This window comes from Syngnathoides biaculeatus, chromosome 4, assembly GCF_019802595.1.
Source record: "Syngnathoides biaculeatus isolate LvHL_M chromosome 4, ASM1980259v1, whole genome shotgun sequence".
Classification (NCBI taxonomy): Eukaryota; Metazoa; Chordata; class Actinopteri; order Syngnathiformes; family Syngnathidae; genus Syngnathoides; species Syngnathoides biaculeatus.
Window position 1 is genome coordinate 13,627,146 of NC_084643.1, and position 24,345 is coordinate 13,651,490.

A 24,345-nucleotide genomic window follows, 5' to 3' on the forward strand; every position below is an offset into this window, starting at 1 on the left:
AGTAAAAAAAACAAGGAGATACCACTGTACTGTAAATAGACTATGGCACTGACAACTTTAAAAAAACTTCATACCACTGCTGGAAAATTTTAGAGGTTTTGAAACTATTAAAATTGTGGTATAGCTTGAACCAACCCATGCTTACCTTAACAGGCAAATAAACACACCTTGTAGAGTGAGCTCCCTCCTATAACCCAGACTTGATCAGCTTGGTCTGACAGCTCTGTGTCAATAAGCTTGAGGGCTGAGAAAAAATCAGGAGCCAGATGGTGGGCGCCAGCAGGGGGAGCACTGTAGGGCAAGAAAAACAAAGACTGTCTTCAGAAAACTTAACTATTGCAATCAGTTGTTCAGTCACTGGAACTGGCTACGTGTGCATGCTCTACTATTTTCTGTCTTGCGCTGTTGTTGGGACACACCCTCACACCCTGCTAGTCCAATCAGCATTAGTATTACTAATATATACTGTAGACTATCACACAATTGGTGAATTTAAACTGCTCCCTTTGCACAATGGTCATTGCACTGGTTTATAACAGTAACTGTGAATGAGTAAAAACAGTGTGTATAAGCTTAACATAATATGGGGCGTTGACGCACTCTGAACTGCTCTAAATGAAGAAGACTACATCTTGCACATCAGTGACTCTTACAAGCAATAGTTCCTATGAACTGAATGTCTCTTGTTCTTTGTTCTGAATATCGTACCAATGCAGCACCAACTGCTGGTGACAAATTACTTGTGTATTGTTTCATACTCGGCCATTAAAGCTGATTCTGATTCTAATTGTCTATGGTGAACCTTTGCACCCCTCCAATACCAAGCAAAAGCCCAATAACTTAATTTTACATGAGCACAAATGAGTAGATAAAAAAACAGAAGATGCCTGTTTTCAAACCAGTTAAATTTACACCAGAGAAAACCACCAAAATTAAAAAATTATCCAATTATTTCTATTCCAACTAGATAAAAATTGCTCATAAAACACTGTGCAACTATCTTTAACTGTGCTTTGTTGCACTATAAAAGTAATCTTAAAAAGATTAAATATTTTGTGTGCACGTGTGAAAGAAATGTGTAGGACATACCTCATTCGTCGACTCAGGACGATGTTTATCCTATTGGGTAAAGGCCTGTTTTTTTCTGGGATGGAAAACCATGTCTTCCTGCCCATGACCACCACATTCTGTTTACCTGTAGGAGACAAAAAGTTATGAAAATGCACTTCAAGATATCAATAGGTGCCATTCATAAATAAATTCAAAATAATTTTTCTGTGGTATGACCTCATTTGAACAAGTCTACCAGAAATCCTAATTTAAAAAAAAAAAAAAATCGTATATTATTTGTTTTTATGTTGATTACACATTCAATTGTACATGTAGTCTGTTCTGGCAAAAAAAAACATACCTATCAACATATGTTTTTCCCATATTTTATGTTTTTTTGATTGTTTCAAATTGTGTACGCCATATAACAACTTTTATGCGGGGAAAAAAATGTAAAAAAGTTTTTGTAAAACCGATCTCATTTTACCCATTTCAGCTCTAATGCGCACGTGCGTCATGTTATTTCGATTTCCGTATATTTTGACGTCAGGCATTTGTATTGTAATTGAAGAATCAACCAGTTATAATCGTGAAAGTAAGCATGGAAAGGACCGCCAAGTGGGAAGAGAAGAGAAGAACTCAAGGATCGGGTCGACACCAAAAAGCATGGGAGTCTCTCCAAAGTGAATATGCTGGATGGATTAAATCGTCAACAAAAGGTCCAAAGTTCTCGTTCTGCGTTCAGTGTAAAAAGGATGTGAAAGTTACTGCTGGCGGATTTCATGATCTGAAGAGCCATTTTAAAATTCCCGGACACGTGGAAAATGTACCGAAAAGCAAATCACAAGTCTTATTGACCAAGCACTTCATCTCTACTGCTGATCCAGCGGCATCCCAGAAAGGTACAAATGCAGAAATTATCTTCTGCCATTTTCTTGCGGAGCACAATATCCCGTTTATGGCTGCTGACCACTTTTCTGACTTAGTGAAATTTAAGTTCCCAGATTCACAGACAGCTAAGGTAAAGATTTTCATAAGTATCCTAATTTCTTACTGACGTTAATGGCATAAAGTCAACGATGGTCTGATTACCATAAAAATTATTAGAATTACTTTATAATTCAATTCAAATTTTCCCATTATTTTATTTAATGTAAATATTTGCTGACTTAGTGAAATTTAAGTTCCCAGATTCACAGACAGCTAAGGTAAAGATTTTCATAAGTATCCTAATTTCTTACTGACGTTAATGGCATAAAGTCAACGATGGTCTGATTACCATAAAAATTATTAGTATTACTTTATAATTCAATTCAAATTTTCCCATTATTTTATTTTATGTAAATATTTGCTCCTAGTAATAAATGAAAAATATTTTTGATTTCAAGTCCTGGACATTGAGGTCTGTCAATGGGAAAAAAAGAATTGTGGGTATTCATAATGTGTTTAAACTTATTATTATCATAACAGTATGGTCTGTATTTTTTCAAGAGTTTGCTTGTCATAGGATGAAAGCAATGATTATCATAGAGCAGAGCCTAGCACACAACTACACACCATGTCATTGAACACTGCAGAACTCAGCCCTTTACCCTCATGATTGACGAAAGCAATGACCGCAGCACCAAAAAGAGACTGGCTATATTGCCTCACTTTTTTGATGGGGATAACATGAAAACCCGACTCCTAGATTTAACGGAGTTGGCATCAGGGACAGCGTCAGCAATCTTTGCCGTTATTGATGAACTGTTCCAAGATAAAGACATGTCATGGGATTTGCTAGTGACAATTGTAACACTATGTTAACACTCTGTTCTCTCAAGAATCATAGAAAATAATGAGGCTATGTTTAGCACTGGATGCATTTGCCACCTTGGCAATCTCTGTGTAAAACTAGATGAAGACACTGCCAGTGAATGTGGATGACTTGTTGGATATGTTTTATTTTTTTTTAAGAACAGCTTAAAACGAATGGAGGATTTTAAGGAGTTTCAGGACTTTACAAACACTGAGCATGAACAAATCCTCAAGCATTGTCCAACCCGATGGCTATCTCTGCAAAAAGCGGTAGAAAGAACTCTTGACACAAATTGAGGCTCTCAAATGCTACTTTGCCAGTCATGCAGATGTTGAAAGGACAGGAAAAATCAAAATTAATCAATGATGGGCTACAGGACCCTCTCACTCTCCTCAGCTTCATCTTACCTCACATCAATTTAATCAACGTACTCTTCCAAACAGAAGAATGCATGATTGGTGATGTAATACCAGAAATGGAACGGCTGCTAAAGAAATTGTTGGTAAAATTTGTACACATGGAGCATGGTGAAATCTGCTGACCTTGACAGAAGTGGACTTTACCAACAGATCCCTACAGCATGAAGATAGCAGACTTGCAGTTGGCTCAAGTACTAGGGGTCTCTTCAAAGACGACGATGATGAATACAACCTCAGCATCACACCAGCAAAGGAAACAATATTTTCTTCCGTGCATTCTTTCTATGAGGCTGTTGTGACCAAAATGATCAGAAAATTCCCATTTCAAAATGCTGTTCTAAGTGAATTAGTGTTGTCGGACTCAAGAAAGGATGTAGATTACAGCCACATTGTGAGGTTGGCTGACAGGTTTGCACCACACCTGGATCAGGATGAATTAAAGGACGATTGGGAAGATTACCCAGCTGCAACCTGATGCTCTCAGCCCTCAGAAAAGCCAAGATGGAGGACCAATTAACCCAGAAACGTTTCGGCCACACATTTAAATTAAACAGGTGCATTTAGGCAAGATCGCTTTCAATTGATGAAAGAGATTTACAAAATTCTGCTCTGCCTACCTCACGCTAATGCCGACAGTGAGAGAGTTTTCAGCCATGTGAGGAAAATATTTACAGAGTATAGGAAGACAATGGGAACTGATACTCTGATGTTTTTGTTGCAAATTAAACTAAATTGCAACAGTTTCTGTTCCAGAGTAAAACCATCTTTAGAACAGATGTACTCTGCAAAATCCTGCACTGCTACTTATAATAAGCAACACAAAATTTGCTGCAAGTGGGGAAACAACGAAGAAAAAAAACTGAAAGAATTTTGTGTTTATTTGGTAAATAACTTGTTTATACAAATTATCTTTGTTTTTATTCTACATAGTCTGTCTTGCTGTGAGTCAATATGTGCTGGGTTGTGTTTGTAAGGTTTATTATCGCTTAATAAGGGGAATTGCAATCATTAATAAGGGGAGCAATTGGCTGAGGTTCAGAGGTATGAAAAAACAAGCCTGAGACAGTTGACATTTTATTGTTTGAATAATGTAGAGCAGGGTTTTTCACTGCGTCGATAATCGACCGGTCAATCGCGAGGCAGGCAACTGGTTGATTGTGACGGCGAGCCGAGGAAAAAAATAAAAACCGTAGCAGAGAACACTCTTCACGTTTGTCTGTTGTTATCTGGCTATACGTACTTTTTCTGATCATTTTGTGTTATTCTCCACTTCCAGTATTCCTTCAGCATTTCCTGTTTCAGTGCCCACTTCAACCATGCCGGCAAGCCCGTCAAAACACACTTCCGCTTTCTACCAGATCCTAACTCCATGAAACATCCTCACGCTTCTGAAATACTATACTGCCTGGATCAACTCCTGAATAAACCAGTTACCCCTATTCCCACCAATGCCATCTGCTCTTGCGTCCAGTACAATATTGTAGGATTACAAATCGTGACATTTAACGATGATAGCCTAATTAAAACTAACTAGTCATCGATCAGAAATAAGACTGAATTATAGGAAAAGAAAAGAAAGTTTTTTTTTTTGCCATGGTGATTTAGCATGCCATTCTTTGGGAAGAATTTATTTTATTTTTTTACCTCCAGCAATATTCACTAAATATATTTCTATAGTCTGACCAATTGAAAATTGGATACAGCCAACAAGTAATCCTAGGCCAGGCAAAAATGTTATGGTGAACTGATATGAAGAATAACTGTTTTATTATTGAATTGTTAAATGAAAACGCCTCAATCCCGGAACATTGATTTACAGATTTATTTCTATGCCGTGTAATAATTTAATAGTAATAATGTTCGCCAGCAGCAGTGCTGACAAGACCCATAAATTCACAACACATCATTGTCTTTTGTTTTTTTCCTGCAGGCAAATCTTAGGTAGAGTGCAGTTACTTTTGCAGTGTCATCAGTCTGATCTAAAAATTAATCCAGGGAGATGGCTTTTATGATTCACTGAGCACTTCACCTTCCCTCTACTTGTTCACATCCCTCATCGCCTCAAACATCAGACACTTCAATAGTTACCAGATATAGATGACGTTGCTGTCAAATTCCGGAAATATTTGAATTCATCACTGGAAGAGAAAAACATTCATTAGTGACAAGTAAAACAAAAATTCATCAATTTACATTACATGAAGTTGGCAGAGGTGGGTGGAAGTCACATACAATATGTACAAATCAAAATCAAGTCGGGGGACACATTAAATGTTAGTAGATGAGGGTTCAGTGTTTCTTTTAATGCCAGAGATATCCATAGATTTCACCAAGAAACATCTCTAAATTGGAAAAGTATTATCGAAATTCTGCTCTCGCTCAGACATTCAAATGAGCCTGGCTGGAGAACTGACAGCCAATCAGCATTTGCCACGCCTGCAGTGCTTGCTGTTGTGACACCCCATTGCTCCTGGATATGTTTCACCGAACACACAATGTCCTCTATCTGGCATTTTTTGGCCAATTTTTGTGAAAAATAATGAGCTTAATGAACAATGTTCAAGCCTGTGCGGTTGAGCCAGTATAGACACAGGCAGAATTTGACATAATGGAGAGGGGGTGTGGCACTAACGATGAACAATAATCCCATTATATGGACCGCAGAGCTTTATTTGATGCTTTTCTAAGGATTTGGTTTCGGTGTAGAGAATATACAGCAGGCGGGCCAGACTTTTTTTTTTACCCCAAGGTTACGCAGACACGGGAAGAAAATGCAAACTCCATACATGGAGGTCCTGGATTGAAAAGCTGTACCACCGAGCCGCCTCATAAAGTATGTTGTTGCTTATACGGTACCAGCACGAGAGGCTGGTACCGTATATTCACTTTTTTTAAGACTCATTCCTAAATCAGATATTTTCTTGTAATGTTTTTCTTCATTTTCATTTTAAATTAAAGCACACGTTTTCTTCATATTGCAAGAGGTGTATTTTTTTTTCTTCAATGAGATGGGTCATGAAAGCACTCAATCCATCTGCGACTGACTGCTACAACTTAGACTTGCTTCTCGGCCTAGTCTAGCATAGCTTGCTAACAACGCAATGAGTTTGTGATCAAATCGTTGCTGTGGAAGAAACATCGAACGTCAGTAACTACATAACTGGTACGACCTACACAACTTGTACAATGAGAACCATTTGGACTTATAAGAAATTGCACAAGTGAAGTCAAGCTTAAACTACGAAAGAGAGTCATTCTGGTTTGAATCTCTTTCATCCCCATATCCTTTAAATTTATAAACACACACACCCTTTTAACTTCAACTTTAACATAGACTAGGTAGTATGTGATTTGGGTACCTTGGAAATAGTGGAAATGGAGTCAGGCTAGAAGTTGAGGAGCAGGGTTTAAATTATTTAGAAGATGGGAAAAGAAATGTAGGAGGGGCTATTTTAAAGGAAGGGCTGGCTAAAAAAAATGGTTGTGAAAAGAATATCAGATCGAGTGATGAGGATGAAATTTGAAATTGAGGGCATTATGTATAATGTGATTAGCGGTTATTCCCCACAGGTAGGATTTGACCTTGAGTTGAAAGAGAAATTCTGGAAGGAATTAGAAGTAGTTCTGAGCATCCCAGACAGAGAGAGTTGTATTGGTGCAGATTTCAATGGACATGATGGCAAAGGAAACCGGGGCGGTGAAGAAGTGATGGGTAAGTACGGCATTCAGCAAAGGAACTTTGAGGGACAGATGGTAAAAAAAGGATGGAATTGGCAGTGGTTAACACTTATTTCCAGAAGAGACAGGAACATAAAGTGATCTACAAGAGTAGAGGTAGAACCACGCAGATCGATTATATTTTGTGCAGACTATATGAAGGTTGCTGACTGTAAGGTAGTGGTGAGGGAGAGTGTAACTTGACAGCATAGGATGGTGGTGAGTAGGGTGACTTTGGTAACGGGTAAGAAGATTAAGAAGACAAAGGTAGAGCAGAGAATCGGGTAGTGGAAGTTGAGAAAGGAAGAATGTTGTGTGGCCTTTCGGAAAGAGGTGAGACATGCTCTAGATGGACAGGAAGAGTTCCCAGAAGACTGGAATACGACTGCCAAGGTATTCAGAGAGGCGTCTTCTGGTAGGAAAGGGTAGAAGGAAACATTGTGCTGGAACCCCAAAATACAGGAAGTCATCCAAGGAAAGAGATTTGCGAAGAAGAAGTGGGACATGGAGAGGACTAAGGAGAGATGAAAGGAGTACGTTGAGATGTGACGTAGGGCAAAGGTAGAGGTGGCAAAGGCTAAACAAGAAGCATATGACGACATGTACACCAGGTTAGAAATGAAAGAAGGAGAAAAGGATCTCTACAGGTTGGCCAGACAGAGGGATAGAGATGGGAAGGATGTGCAGCAAGAAAAGGTGATTAAGGATAGTGATGGAAATATGTTGACTGGTGCCAGTAGTATGCTAAATAGATGGAAAGAGTACTTTGAGTAGTTAATGAATGAAGAAAATGAGAGAGAAAGAAGAGTTGAAGTGGCAAGCATGAATGACCAGGAAGTGGCAATGATTAGTAAGGGGGAAGGTAGAAAGGCACTGAACGGGATGAAATATGGAAAGACAGTTGGTCTCGATGACATACCAGTGGTGGTATGGAAGCAATTTGGAGAGGTGGCTGTGGAGTTTTTGACCAACTTATTAAAGAGAATACTAGCAGGAGAGAAGATGCCAGAGGAATGAAGGAGGAGTGTTCTGGTCCAAATGTTTAAGAACAGGGGCGATGTTGAAAGCTGTGGAAACTATAGAGGAATAAAGATGATGAGCCACACAATGAAGTTGTGGGAAAGAGTAGTGGAGGCTAGACTCAGGACAGAAGTAAGTACATGCAAGCAACAATATGGTTTCATGCCTAGAAAGAGTACCACAGAAGCATTATTTGGCTTAAAGGTCAAGTGTCATCCCTATAAATATTCTAAAATAGATATTGCAATAAAAATACATATTATTCAATTAAATCTTCTTCTTTTCCTTTCGGTTTGTCCCGTTAGGGGTCGCCACAGTGTGTCATCTTTTTTCATCTAAGTCTATCTTGTGCATCTTCTTCTTCAACACCCACTGTCCTCATGTCCTCCCTCACAACATCCACAACCTTTTCTTTGGTCTTCCTCTCGCTCGTTTGCCTGGCAGCTCCATCCTAACCACCCTTCTACCAATATACTCACTCTTTTGTCTCTGAACATGTCCAAACCATCTAAGTCTGCTCTCTCTAACCTTGTCTCCAAAACATCCAACTTTGGCTGTCCCTCTAATGAACTTGTTTCTAATTCCATCCAACCTGTTCACTCCAAGCTAGAACCTCAGCATCTTCTTTTCTGCAACCTCCAGTTCTGCTTTCTGTTGTTTCTTCAGTGCCACCGTCTCTCATCCTAACTTCAATGTCTATACAAAAAAATAAATATGAGCGGAGAGCGCGTCACCCATGCACAAAGTTGCGGAAGTCTCATTCGACATCCAAGTGGTCACGATATTGGCTGCATCTTCTGTCCGTGACATCACACTGGGACATTCGCCATTGAAAACGCTGTACCACCTACGATGGGACATGCCTCCTCAAACGGATGCTCTTTTCGAATAAGAGAACATCTCACAATGGAGTGAAGTGACTGGAGCAATATTAGCCTATCGTTTCGAGCCATATTTAGATGATATGCGGATCACGGCCAAACTACCTCCCGCCCAATCCACTGCCGCACGGCGGTGATAAAAAGAACCCCACACGCGAGCAACGACATCGCCACGGTAGCCAAACCGCCTCCCCGTCCGATCAACATCTGCACGGTGGTGATAAAAACAAACTCGCCCTCGAGCGACGACGCTGCGGCCAAACCGCCTCCCCGTCCGATCCACCTCCGCGCGGCGGTGATAAAAACAACCTCACCCGCAAGCGAAAACGATGCCCCGCCCAAACCGCCTCTTCGTCCAATCCACCTCTGCGCGGCGGTGATAAAAACAACCCCGCCCGCCCGCAAGTGACAACGCCGCCGCGGTCAAACCGCCTCCCGGTCCAATCCACCTCCGCGCGGCGGTGATAAAAACAACCTCGCCCACGAGCAAAGACACCACTGCGGCCCGGCGTCGTGACGATCCACCCTGGCCCGGCTCGGCGCCACGATGAGCCACCCTGGCGAAGCCGTGATCACGGCGGACGAGGTACGGCGCATACCTTTGTCTTCCTAATCTTCCTACCCAGCACCAGATTCATCCTACACACCACCATCCTATGCTGTCAAGCTCCACTCTCCCCTACCGCTACCTTAGAGTCAGGAACCTCCTTCAGTTTACATTGTCTCCACAAACTATAATCCACCTGCGTGCTTCTACCTCCGCTCTTGTAGGCTACTATTTTCGTGTCTCTTCTGAAAAAAGGTGTTCACTACTGTCATTTCCATCCTTTTTGCAAAGTCCACCACCATCTCTCCCTCACAGTTCCTTTCCTGGATACCGTACTTACCCATCACCCCTGTTTTCTTCACAAACATGTCCATTACAATCTGCACCGATCACAACTCTTTCTGTCTGGAATGCTCAGAACTACTTCATCTAGTTCCATCCATAATTTCTCTTTCAACTCTGGGTCACATCCTACCTGTGGGGCATAGCCGCTAATGACATTATACATTACGCGATCTGATACTCTTTTCACCCCCAAGACATTCTTAGCCAGTTCTTCCTTTAAAATAACCCCTACTCCATTTCTCTACCCATTCACTCCATGGTAAAATAATTTAAACCTGCTTCTAAACTTCTAGCCTGACTACCTTTCCAGCGCTTTCTTGGATGCACAACATATCCACCTTTCTCCTCATCATCATGTCAACCAACTCCTGAACTTTACTTGTCATAGTGCCAAAATTTAGAGTCCCTACACTCAGTTGTAGCCATTGTGCACTCCTCTTTCTTCTGTCGATGAATACGCTTTCGTCCTCTTCTACCCACAGAAGCTGAATTTCCACCGAAGCCCTGCCCTGTACTTCTGTGGTGGACCTCGTCCTTCCATCCACTCCATAACCTTTAAACACTTGAAAGAGCTGCCACACGTAAGACCGCATCAAGCAGTTGAGGTGCTGACCGTAAAATGGACAAAAGATCACGTTGACTCGGTCCCCAACCACCAGGCCCTGGACCGGTACCAGTCCATACAGCATTTTTTACCGGGAAGCAAAGGCTGAATAATAAATTATTGAATTGATTTTCCTTTCAGGTTTCTTATTTTGAAAGACAACCACTTCCGCTCTCGCAGAGTTTCCTCACTCGACACTCTTGCTCATCATTTTCATGCATCAGCAATTTAAGATAGCCCCCATAAAATGAACCAGAAACAGTTTACAGGATAGTTTCTTTGCAAAGGGTATACAAGACAATCCAGGTGATTCACAAGCCCCACATATATGGCGTCAGGTCGCTATCAAAACGAGAGCTCAAAAGTGAGCGGTGCTATTGCAAACCTGAGCAAGGATTTGAATTGTGTGCACCCTCCCGCTATTTTTAATGTGGCAGTTATGGTTGTTTCTACGTAGTTTGAGCGCTCGTTTTGATGGTGAGCTGATGCCATGCTGTGGCAGCAAACGTTTCGGAGAGGCTGTAGTGAAAACGGTTGAAAACATCCCGCTTTGGGCGACCACAATAATAAGAAAAAATGAAATAGGGCATGATGAGGAGAGGATAATGCATAACGTCCATGCATTATGGTGGGTTTAATTTTTCATGTATTTAACAATCATTTTTAAGTCAATCGTCTGAATTTATTTTTGATGCATTGCACACATGTACAGTGAAGAAAAGTATTTGAACACCCTGCTATATTGCAAATTCTCCCACTTAGAAAACATGGAGTGGTCTGAAATGTTTATCGTAGGTGTATGTCTACTGTGAGAGCGATAATCTTAAAAGAAAAATCCAGAAATCACAATGTATGATTTTTTTTAATGATTTATTTTTCTGAGACAGCTGCAAATAAGAATTTGAACACCTGAGAGAAGGTTTATGGATGTGGTGAGGGAAGACATGAGGGCAGTTGAAGTTAGAGAGGAAGATGCAGAAGACAACACAAAGCAAAGCAAATTTATTTGTATTGCACATTTTATACAAAAGGTAACTCAATGTGGTTTACATGATTGGAGGCATTTGAAAACAAAAGGATTAAACATTTAAAATGGGATAAAAATGACAAACAAAATATTAAATAAAAATAAATAAAAAATAAAAATAATAATAATAATAAAAAACCGCAATCAGTACAAGTAATATGATCAAAAAGTCGATATAATCTAAAAAGCATAAGAAAAAAGAAGAGTTTTCAACCTGGATTTAAAAACATTCACACTTGGAGCTTACCTCACCTCTATTGGCATCTTATTCCATTTGTATGCAGCATAATAGGTAAATGCTGCTTCACCATGTTTGCTTTGGACTCTGCACTCCACTATTTGACCTGAGTCAGTCGATCTCAGAGCTCCACTGGGTTTGTATTCCGTAAGCATTTCTTTCATGTATTCAGGACCTATATCATTTAGTGATTTATAGACCAGTAGCAGAACTTTAAAATCTATTCTATAAATTCTAAAGATGACTGGAAGCCAGTGCAAGGACTTTAGGATTGGAGTTATATGCTCTGACTGCTTTGTTTTGGTCAGAACGTGAGCTGCAGCATTTTGAATGAGCTCCAGCTGTTTAATACTCTTTTTGAGGAGTCCAGTCAGAAGACCATTACAGTAGTCAAATCTACTTGAGATAAAAGCATGGATGAGCTTTTCCTGGTTTGCTTGACACATACAAGACTTGACTCTAGATATGTTCTTCAGATGGTAGAAGGCAGTTTTTGTGATTGATTTGATGATTGTTGAAAGTCAGTTCGGAATCAATCACAACACCAAGATTTCGGACTTGGGCTTTGGTTTTTAAAGATAAGAGTCCAGAAATTCTCTTTTCTTTATTGCCAAAAACAATTGTCTCAGTTGTGTTGTGATTTCGTTGAAGAAAATTTTGGCTCATCCAGTTATCTGATTTTAACAGTGGCACAATAACTCAATTGAACTGTAGTCATCTGAAGACACTGCTAAATATAACTGTCATCTGAATTGTGATGGTAGTCAAAATTAAAGTTTTGAAGAATTTGACCCAAGGGTAGCATATACAGGCTGAACAGTAGAGGTCCAAGAACTCATCCTTGAGGGACTCCATAGGTCATTGCCATTTGCTGAGACCAAGCACTTCCAATGGTTACAAAGTAGCTCCTTTCCTCCAGGTAAGACCTAAACCATTTAATCCTTAGATGCATAAGTGGGTCAAATACGACCCAGTGAGGTTGTTTTCTTTCAATATCTTCGGACTGAAAATTTGTCATCATTTCATATTCCAGTTATTCCTCAAAAACATGCGTTTTATATAATGTCATTCACAATTTTAACTTACCTTTTAAACATTTTTAAAAAATTGCAGTTTTTGTATTACTACCCCAAGCTTCCATAAGTGGGTCAAAAATGACCCGCGTGTATATTCTATGGAATCCAACGGGAAGCACTGATTCTAATCAACGTTGGCTGTCAGCAATAAATCAACAGTGGACCACACAGACTATATCAGAAGTGTCACCCCTCAGAAAGATTATTTTACAGAGTAAGCGCTGATATGTGTAAGTATTATCTTCATATAATATTGTTTGTGTGTCTTTCATGACTATTATTTATCTACAAATTGGCCTGCTTTATAACACCAGCTAGGTAACTAAGATAGCTAACATTACTATATGCATTGTGTGCACGCATGTCATTCATGATTGTTTTGTGAAAGAGTATTTTTCAACACATTAGCCTACTAACCAGTGTATATGTAAAATTGTTTTCTTTCCATGCTGAGAAAGGAGGTGGTGCTCATGTATCATGACTATAACTATAATCATAACATTACTATATGTAGTGTGTGTGCATGCATGTGCGTTGTTGTGCGTGTGTGTGTGTGTGTGTATTTATTTATATAGCTACTATACATATTGATCTATTGAAAACACTACTCTTGTCTTTCCTTATCCAAGGTGTCATGGCTGCTATACACACAGCTGAAATGATCCGACAGATGCTGGATGATGAAGAGACAGTAAATGGGGTTGGACTCCGAATCTGAAATTTCTGCTGAGGACCCAGACTCGTCCATCTGGAAATCCAACTGAACATGATCAATCTGACTCAGAAGATTCCTCTTATGTGTCCTTTGAAGAAGAAAGTGTCCAAATCATGTCCAACAGAATGAGTCAGAAGGGCTCTTACTGGGACGAGTTTCCTCCCACCCAGGGCAGAACACAGAGCCACAATATCCTCAGAAGACAGTCAGGGCCTGTACAAGGGCTTAGCACCACTATCTCACCCATAGATGTATGGGAGCTCTTTATCACTGATATAATCCAAGAGGTGATGAAGTGCACAAACTTGGAAGGACGGAGGGTTGCAACAGCTAGAGGAAAAGAATGGAAAAATGTCAACAAAGAAGAATTTGTGGCTTTCATTGGATTGACCCTGCTTGCAGGAAGTGAGAAGAACTGGGATGTATCTATCCGTGAGTTGTTCGGAAATCCTCTACATAATCCCATGTACAAGGCCACTATGGCTGTTGGAAGATTTCACCGTACCATGCGCTTTGATGATAAGAGGACCAGAGCCTTCTGCCTGGAAACAGATCATATGGCAGCCTGTGTATGGGACCTATTCCTGGTCAACTGCAGACAGTGATTCATCCCCAGTGATTGTGTCACTGTGGACGAACAGTTTCTACAGTACATGCCGAGCAAGCCTGCCAAGTACGGCCTAAAGATCTTCTGGGTTTGTGATGCACGCATCCCCTTTGCAATAGATGGTATAGTTTACACGTGGAGACAACCAGGGGAAGACGTTCAGAAGAATCTGGGAGAAAACATTGTGCAGCAGTTGTGTACTAGATTTAGAAAAAGGTCGCAACATCACCATGGATAACTTTTTCACCAGTGTGCCACTCGCGCAGCATCTCCTGGAGAAGGATCTCACTATTGTGGGGACTCTCCGTCAGAACAAGCCAGACATCCCTCTACTGATGAAGCCTTCTAAGTCCAGGGAGGTTTACAGCACAGAGTTTGGATCGACAGCCTTACCATGGTCAGCTATGTCAGAAAGAAAGGAAAAGCTGTTGTGCTCCTGTGCACGATGCACCACGACAAAGCAGTGCATGAACATAGCAGAAAGAAAAAAAACAGAAGTGATCACATTTTACAACAAGACAAAAGGAGGTGTGGACACCATTGACCAGATGGTTGCCAACTCCACGTGCAAGCACCAAACACAGAGGTGCCCGATTGTGCTGTGATACAACATAATTGATATCAGCACACTGAATGCGTACACCTTTTTCATGGCTCAGCACCCAGATTTCAAGAGCGGGATCACCAATGCACGCTCCTCAAACAGCTGTCAAAGGAGCTTGTCACACCACACGAGGAGTCGACTGGAAAGGTGCCCCCAACTGCAAACCCCGATTATTGAAGCAATGGAAAGGTGCGGGGTGACAAAATCCGTAACCCAGACACAGGAAAGTAATACACAGGTCCAACCAAAGAGAAAAAGGTGTCAGATCTGCCCAAATAAAGATCGCAAAGTCAACAATAGGTGTGGGAAATGCAATTTGCCCGTGTGCAATGATCACTGCCAGAAACAGGTAGTTTGTCTGAATTGCATACAGTGATAACACAAGAAGGCAAAACAGGGAAGAGAGGAACTGTCAATTAATGACAGGACACTTGTACACATACATACACACAGACAGACAGACAGACACACACGCACACACACATTTTTTCTATTGCTGTTCTGGGTAATTTTCTTTTACGAAAATGTTAAAAAGTGAAAAATAAAGATATTTCAAACATGAAAACATTTTTGTATTGTCCTAAATATAATACTAAATATTATACAAGTGATTATTCTTAACCAAAATGAGAAAAAAATTCAGAAAAACGCATTGATTGTATTATGGGTCAATTTTGACCCACTTATGGAAGAGTGCTGGGTCCAGTCACTCGTGCATCTAAGGGTTAAGGACCGTTGCATTTAGTCCTACCCATGTTTCCAACCTGTTTAGTAGTATATTGAGAGCTACCATATCAAAAGCTGCGCTGAGATCCAACAAGACCAAAAGTGACAACTTTCCTGAGTCAGTATTCAACCTTATATCATTTAGTACTTCTATAAGAGCAGATTCTGTACTATGATGAGTTCGGAAACATGATTGAAATTTGTCAAAAAGTCCATTTAAATTCAAGAAATTGCTGAGTTGATTAAAAATAACTTTCTAAAGAATCTTGGCTATGAACAGAAGATTAGAAATGAGTCTATAGCTTGCTAACATGGAATCGTCCAGTGCTCTGTTTTTTTAGAAGAGGCTTAACAGGAGCTACTTTAAGATCTTGGGAAACTCGCCAGACTGAAATGAGGAATTAATTATTTGCTGCAAATCAGGTAGCACTGACTTCACAATAGTTTTGAAAAAGTCAGATGGTATTGAGGCGAGACAGCTCGTTGATGGTTTTAAACATGCGCGGTGAGCTAAAGGTCACAAAAATATTTCTTTTTTTTTTTTTTCCCGGCACGCCGTAGCGATCGACGCATTGAGCACCCCTGTTGTACTCTATTACTGTAGCTTCCAATCCGCGGGGCGCCGACAATATTACTTCCTGGACAAGTTCAGTTCATCCCAACTTCAGGCATTCAGGGGAAGGAGAAGATATTGCGTGTGACCGCGTCATTAGCGTCATGCTACATACCCACCGGATCTGTTTTGGGCATTTCGTGCGACGTGATTACATCGAAAGTGACTGGCGTCGTCATGTGCAAATTTGCCTCCTTCGACCAAACGCTCAAAGTTGGGACGAGCTGAACTGGAGCCCTTCAGGACACGAACCGTGATGGACAGGAACCCTTATGGACATAAGCCCTTAGCATATAAATCCTTCGCCCTTATTTCAAATCTGGACACAAGCCCTTATGACTCCGGGTATAATCGCAATCAAAGAAAAATAAGAACTAAAACTGATTTTTGTTTTGGACATTTATTTTTAAAGATAGCACCAATTAGTAAAACTATATATTACCACCCTTTAGTCCTTTTTAACAAAGATAAAATAAAGCACAATTGACTGGAAAATAATACTAAATATGAATAGGATTAGTGATAGATCTGTGAGGTGGCAAGTAACATTTAATCCATGACATTACAACACATTTAGGATTTGGGATTTATATTTCCTTCACAAACTTTTTAAGTGATGTTGAATGAAAAGGATTCTTTTTTTTTTGTTTACCAGCATGGTAATAAAAATTTAGACAATGAAACGATGTTCAAATAGAGTATTTTAGACAAGCAACATTTATTTTTTATGTTGAAAAGTTGTTTTTTTGAGTGTTTGCTTTATTTTGTCAGACAAAAATTCTTAAAGTGCCACTGAGATTCCTATATAAATTGTAAAATATATATTGTGAAAATTACAAATAATATTAATTACTTCAATGTGAAAGAATTCATTACTATGTTAGTTAACATGATAAAAGCATATCATTACTACTATAGTTACTGTTAGGATTGTTTTATCATGAGTTTGTTTCTGCTAGTCACCGGGAGGCGACATGCAGTACCGAAATAATTTTACATGTCACCATTAGGTACAAAGAATCTCCGGGCCCCGATCCGGATCACACCAAATTGTTTTTGGAACTGGCTGAACAACAAGTGCAGGAAAGTGGTCCTCTACCACTATCAGACTCACCGCGGAAGCGAAAGCGCTGCTCCCTCCTGGGCAGCATCCAGACATTTCACTCGCGAAGCCAAAACAATGTAAATGGAGAGACACAAACAATTTGGCTGGAACAATTCCACATGAAACTTCACCGACTTTGGAAGAAACAGAATCAGGATGGTTCCGATTGCTTGTTCGATGGAATTTTGATACATTTGCACGAGTCCACTAGACCTGATTAGCCGAAGTTTATGTACTCACCCCTGTTGAGGAAGAAGTCATTTGTCATCTCCTATCTGGGCTGTGGAGCACTGGACCCGCTGACGTTGGAATCGTGACAAACACACCACCAATAATTATACAGGGAAAAATGGAACGTCGACTGTTAATTCGACAATACCCGCTGAAAAAAATGACACTAAAATAGCTATCCAACCCGTAGTTGACGATTTAAAAAAAAAAGCAGGAATTTTACACGCAGGCCCAGACTTGACATGTAATACGCATATATTCCCAGTCCGAAAAGCACAAACAAACAAATGGAGATTAATTCAGGATTTGTGTCCAGTAAACCAAGCAGTACAATTGCATGCGCCAAACGTTCCTAATCCACATACTCTTCTGAACTCATTATAATCTGGAACCAGGTGGTTTTCGGTGGTGGACCTGAGTGATGCCTTTTGGAGCATCCCTGTCTACCCTGACAGCGAATACTGATTCACATTTACATTCAAAAGGTGAAAAATTTACGTTCACAAGGTTATCCCAGGGATTTTGTGACTCCAACAATTTTATCAGAAGCAACCACAAAAGGTGTTTGGCCTCATTTAAGGCCTCACACAAAAGTCAAATTTTGGTATACGTGGATGACATTTTAGTGGCTTCAATAACACGAGCAATGCAAAATTGATACATTAGCGTGACTGCAATATCGGCATGACACAGGAAAAAGTTTCGAAAGACAAAATCCAATTATTGAAACAAGAAGTGACCTATCTAGGACACATTTTGACTGAACAAGGACACATTGTCGGTGACAAACAGAAACAAGCCGTCGCCAACGCTCCAAAACCAGTAACAAAAAAACACGTCGTCATTTTTAGGTCTTTGCAATTATTGTCGCGCCTGGATTGCAAATTACTCAGAAATCACACGACCTTGTTATCACACATCACAATTGTAAGATGTGGGGCATTGAATTCAGCGACACTTTTGCCCGTACCAGCAAAGGGCACTCCACACGACTGTGGAAGCCACGTCCAAATTTCCATCAAAGCACGACCTGACCCCATGGACACTCCCCTCCCGACTGGAGAGGTTGTTTTGTTGACGGATCAGGGTGGGATTTGCTATAACGACACAAACTAAAGTCTTGTTTCAGGCAACACTTAACTCTGTCTGTTCAGCACTGGCAGCAGAATTGTCTGTGCTGATTCAGGCTTGTAAGGTGTTTTCCGGGAAACATGTTACAATCTGGACTGACAGCCAATATGGCTGGGGCTCAGTTCATGTGTTCTGTCGACAATGGTCAAACCGGGGCTTTATTACCACAACAGGTATAGAGGTTGCTCACAAAGCACTTCTCCAGCAGTTACTGGATGCAGTACAACTGCTGGAAAAAGTAGCCATTTGTAAATGTGGAGCTCACTTAGCAGGGAATGACCCAATCACAATTGGTAACAGACTAGCTGATCAAGCAGCCAAGGCATCAACCCAGGGAATCCCGACACAGCACCAGTGAAAGAGGTAACAAAAACACACGCAGTAAATCAACATCACATTTTGATTTCACGTCAGAAATCTGCTGGCCTCGTTGAACAAGCAAACGGAACTGTCAAAGCTAGACTCATAAAGACAATGAGGGAAACAAAAAGACAATGGCCTGACTGTGTTTCAAATGCTGCAACGGCAATGAGGATGGTGCCAGCCGAAGGAAAAACATTATCCCCATTTGAAATTCTATAAGGCCGCCCTTATAGACTTCCAGACCTTGACTCGTCAGATTCACTGGCAACGTCCACATCGGTGCCAGTCCACATGAAAAACATGTTTGACCGGAAAGAGATGCATAAACACAATGACTTGCCTGTGTGTTCTAGATCACGTCCACGTGGGAGATCAAGTCTTCCTCAAAGTGCTGAGACGACCTCGCTGGGACAGCCCCCACCAGGTGATTGCAGTGACTCCTATGGCTGTAAAGGTCCTGGGACGTGACGGCTGGATCCACCAGTCTCTGTGCAAGCTCCTCCGATTCCCTGCGACGCCAGTCCCTCGGGGTAGCATCTCCACAACGTACACACCAGTGTACCAACGAAAGACCACAGTTGCAGAGGGTTTTCTGTGGCAAACCCACCCCTCTCGGGATGATGGAGCGAACCACCGGCCAGAGGCTGACCGCAGTCCTGTCAACCCAATATGCTGTTTACTTTCTTGCAGGGCTATGCCTGATGGCAGGTGGTGCACAACCTTGCGACAAGGAAAGCACCAACAGGGAACAGTTGCCCAGTTGTAGACTGTTGTCTACGTCCATCCTGGGAAACCTACAGCTCTTGATGGACAGAACGGGGGACGATGATTCTACTATTATGTAAAGCTTTTTTGACAACTTCACAGAAAAGCAATGCAGTTGTGAATGTTTGATGTTTCCAGGTTTACCTTGTATACACACATATATTTGGCCAAATACAACTTTGGTCCTTCCCCTCAGCTTTCACTCTTGCTTGGGAAAGGGTTTCTACTCTTTTTTTTTTTTTTTCCCTGGTGGGTTTTTTGGGTAGTTTTCTTCCCACTCAAGAAACAACTTTTGATAACGTTTGATGTTGTGTTTTATTGTAATCATGATAAACAGGGGAAGAATATGAAAGAATTCATTACTATTTAGTTATCATGATAAAAGCATATCATTACTACTATAGTTACTGTTAGAATTGTTTTATCATGCGTTTATTTCTGCTAGTCTTGGTCTGAATTATTCTCTTTGCGAGGTCCGTGCGTGTATTAGAATGTGACCCAGTGACACCTGGGAGGCGATGCCCCCCCCCTGCCAACCTCACGCAGATACTCCTAAATACTGGTTGGTTTGAGTTCACTCACTACAGTCCTCAAGGCTTGTCTTTGCTGTTTTTCTAGGAACATTTCTGACAAATGTCTATATGAAAAAATAAATATGAGCGGAGAGCGTGTCATTCATGCGCAAAGTTGCGGAAGTCTCACTCGACATCCAAGTGGTAGCCATATTGCCTGCTACGTCATTTACAGTTGTCACACTGGGACAGAGTATGGAGCATACTCAGCCACGAGCGATGACGCGAGTGTTGTCATCGCTCGCTGAAAAAAGGAATACGTCCCCCCCCCTAAACTATTTTTTTTAATAGCTCTATACACACCTCTCATTTGTAACCAATGAGGCTCTCATCCTTTGCACTTAAGCAATCGATTTTTCATGACGAACCGGGTCTTTCGGAAAAGTGTGAAGAGTGAATCCATCCTACCGAGTGTTCGAGCAATATCCAGCAAAACAATGAGACGGCATTTTGGCTAACACGCAGCAAAAAACTGCTACTTTTGCTCTGGTAAAACAGGTATAAACATGCGAAACCGCCAGTGTGGGCTTCTTGGAAAAAAAAAACAACACTTTCTGGTTCTTCTCCAAAACGAATGCGTCGAGAGGATATTCATGGCGGGACATACAAAAATCCATTTACGACAACAGCATGACGTGTGGTGAAAAAAATGAATGGGTCCATTCCAGCTGCCTTTTTTTTTCATTAAAAACATAGTAAAAATCATGCTTTAAGGGCTCATGTCCAGATTTGAAATAAGGGTTAAGGGCTTATGTCCTAGGGGCTCATGTCCATAAGGCCTCATGTCCTTCAGGGCATATGTCCGTTTCCCGGGGGAGCCTTACCCATTGCAGAGTTCACAGCATTGATTAAGCGCATGCACTTTCATCCATCCATTTTCAGAGCCGCTTATCCTCCCAAGGGTCACAGGAGTGCTGGAGCCTATCCCAGCTATATTCAGGCAGGAGGTCGGGTACACTATGAATGGATGCCCACCCAATCAATCGCAGGGCACATAGAAACAACCATTCACACAGGCAATGTAGAATATTCACAATGCCCGAGACTTGTTGTGCTGTTGGTTGTTATAACAGATAAGACAGATATTCAGAGGTCATTCTAGAGAATACCAGCTGAACAGACCAGAAAAGATTGATGGATTTCAGCAATTAAACGTGATGGATGGTGCCCAACCAAATGCACATGACTGTGTAGCGATCACTTCATTTCAGTTAGTAATTATTCTTCTCAATCTCAAATTCCCAAGAAGTGATTATAATGCCAGGTAGGCTCATTTGAGAACATTAAATAAAAATAAAAAAAAACAAAAAAAACCACGGAGTCATCTCCAACGTGCTCGGAAGCGTGTTGCAGCCTCACATTCAACTTCGGTCAACCTTTCACGGACAGACTTTTTTTTTTTAATTAAACATGCATTGTTCTCAAATGAGTACAATGAGTATTTAAGAAAAGAAAATAAACCGGTCAGTCACATAGAGGTTTACATAGGTTAACGTATTTCCGCAACACGCTTCTATGTACGTTGGAGACAACTCTGTCTTGTTTTTTTTTTTTTCCCGTATTGTTCTCAAATGAGCCAACTTGGCATTATAAATACTTCTTGGGAAACGCGACAGAGGAGCCGAATCGCTTGTCCTCCTTTTTTTTTTTTTCTTCAATCATAGTTAATGAATGCGAGTTTGTGTAAAACCAGAGGTTATTTATTTAAATATTGATATTTTTACTGAATACTAGCTGAAAAGATCGATGGATTTCGGCAAATGTTAACGTGTAGCTGAACACACTTCCGCATTCGTGACCCTTCTCCCCATCAGGGTTCATACTGTCTGACCAAAAAAATTTAAGGGCTTTTTAGGGGCATTCTTAGGGGCTGACACGAAAAATTTAGGGCCATCGTGGGAAATCAAGAGTAAGGAAAAAAGACTCACCCAATGGTGCCATCAACCGTTCTTCGTTCATCAAATGTTCCAGTACCTCAGTACCTGTGATAGTGATCACCTGTTGCCCTTGTGGTAGTTCTCATTGATATGCCCATTGTCAACGTCTTCACATAACAGTATACAGAAAAACAGATTCTAACTACAATTGCAACTATATACACAAATGTCTTTTACTGATGTCTGTTTCAGCACCCCTACTCTAGCTCCTTCCGCCTACCCAGTGCCTCCTCTTTGTTGCTGCAGAGGTGCCAAGGTGGCTCTCTTGTCCTCTGCTCTGCCTCTGAGTGCATTGGCCTTGGTGATAAACCTCAGATTCCTCTTTTCTTCTGCCTCCTCACACAGCCTGTCAGCCTTCTCAATAAGCGTTGATATGTCAGTCTCTATTCTGGCTTTTTTGGCTTTGAGGCAGTAGAGATGAAAAGTGGGCAGCGATACCAAATGTAGCCAGGTACGAAGTCTTCCTTTCCCCACAGTGGTAGTTTTTAGCAATGTCACTGTCTGGGAACATGACTGCAAACACTTTCGAATTATTTTCACAAGATTTGTAACTGTAATGGCTGCAGATCACTTTTAAAGTCCACACGATCTCTGCCTTTAACAAGTCCGTCTTCGTGTATTGAACTACGTTCATAAAGCCTGACTTCTGGGTGGACAACTGTAGGTGCGCATTAGGGATCGCAACCGGTTACAAATAACCGGTTATAACCGGTTTTCGTTTTTTTTTTTTTTTTTTTAAACCGAAACCATAATCGGACTTTCGAAATTGGTTAAAATTTCCAATCATTTCTTCCGGTTCCGGTACTCCACATTGCGCTATTTTTTCAACATCATTTCCACTTTTTTCAAGTTTCGCTGTTAAAGTTGGACTCAAAAGAACATTCAGTTAAATCAAAGAAACATCAAACATGGCATTGAGGAAACGCTTCAAAGTATGGGAGTAAACTTGTTTTATTGGCAGACATCAAAACACTACTCGCATAATGGGGGGAACTCTGTGAACTCGTCACTCCGGAAGAGCAACAACAAAAACAGTCCGTGCGGAACCCCGCACCCCAACTCGAGGTCCCGCGGGTAAATTATGTAAACACCACTATGGTACCGGTTTTTTGCTACAGCTGTTCGGTTAATACCGGTTATGAAAGTAAACGTTTTTTTTTTGCGATCCTAGTGCGCATGCACTGCTAGTACCACTGCCTGAAGTTGATGCTTCACTATCTTGATATTTTAGAAACAGATTCATACCAACGGAAGATGAGAGTCTTCGCCAAATCAGCGTGTCTCCTGTTTTTTCGGTGCGACTCCAGCGCTTTGACACCCACCTTTTCAAGCTGGTAATTCTGCTTGCACAGATGGCAGTAAAACATGTGCCGATCTTTTGGATCTCGACGAACCCAGCTCCCAAACTCCTTACTTCCAACCCAAGCTTCTTGAAAAATGCACTTCCCCGTGATACAAGTTGGATCGATGAAAGAACTACGCTACATCATAACGAAGACGAAGTGAAATGCCTACTCACGGAAACAAACAATGGAATATCGACAAGATGGCGACTAGTTGTCAACACGGTGACTTCCGTTGACAATTTCCAGCTGATTTGGACGCCAGACGGACCGCTATTTTTTTTTTTACATAAAAGATTAATTTATTTTTTAGGGAGAATTTTGGCAGTAGAGGTTGATATTTTTTTAATTTAAGGCATTTTTAGGGGCTTGACCTGTTTTCGCGGATTTTAAGGCCTTTTAGGAGCCCCTAAATGCACCTTCGAAAATTTAGGGGTTTTTAGGGACTTTTAGGGCCGCGTACGAACTCTGCCCGTTGAGAACAGATCCAGCAACAAAGTATTTCTATGTGTTCAGACATTTTTACGGATTCAAACTCTTCCGTGTAAATCTCAACGACTTACTCACGAGATTCAGGTGGATATCCAGCTGTCCAAGACAAACGGAAGCGGGTTAACAGTCCAATTTCTTATCGGCGAAAACATTGACTTTGGCATTAAATATGGGTCCTCTATGGCAAGTGTCTCTCATTTTTCCATGTACCATCATTTATTATTACCTTCTGTTTAACAGTATCGGACAAAACTCTGGGAGACGTATTTTCGTGTCATCTCCAACCGACTTAGCATTGAACATTGCTTTGCTTGACTGGCAATAGATGGGTGGTTTCGGTGACGTAGGTGCACGAGCTCTATAATGGGATTATTGTTTGTCCTTAGTACCACACCCCCTCTCCAACACGTCAAGTTCCA

General features: G+C 41.0%; 1 protein-coding gene across 1 annotated transcript in view; it reads right to left on the reverse strand.

Annotated features, from left to right (window-relative positions):
* dhfr (dihydrofolate reductase) overlaps positions 1 to 24,345 on the reverse strand; it is a 33,936-nt gene that overhangs the window by 8,370 nt on the left and 1,221 nt on the right. Inside the window, exons 2-4 of the mRNA XM_061817795.1 lie at positions 5,356 to 5,405; positions 1,090 to 1,195; positions 168 to 291 (exon numbers count right to left, since the gene is read on the reverse strand). Of these exons, the coding sequence (XP_061673779.1) occupies positions 168 to 291; positions 1,090 to 1,195; positions 5,356 to 5,405 (280 nt within the window). The remainder of the gene's footprint in view (positions 1 to 167; positions 292 to 1,089; positions 1,196 to 5,355; positions 5,406 to 24,345) is intronic.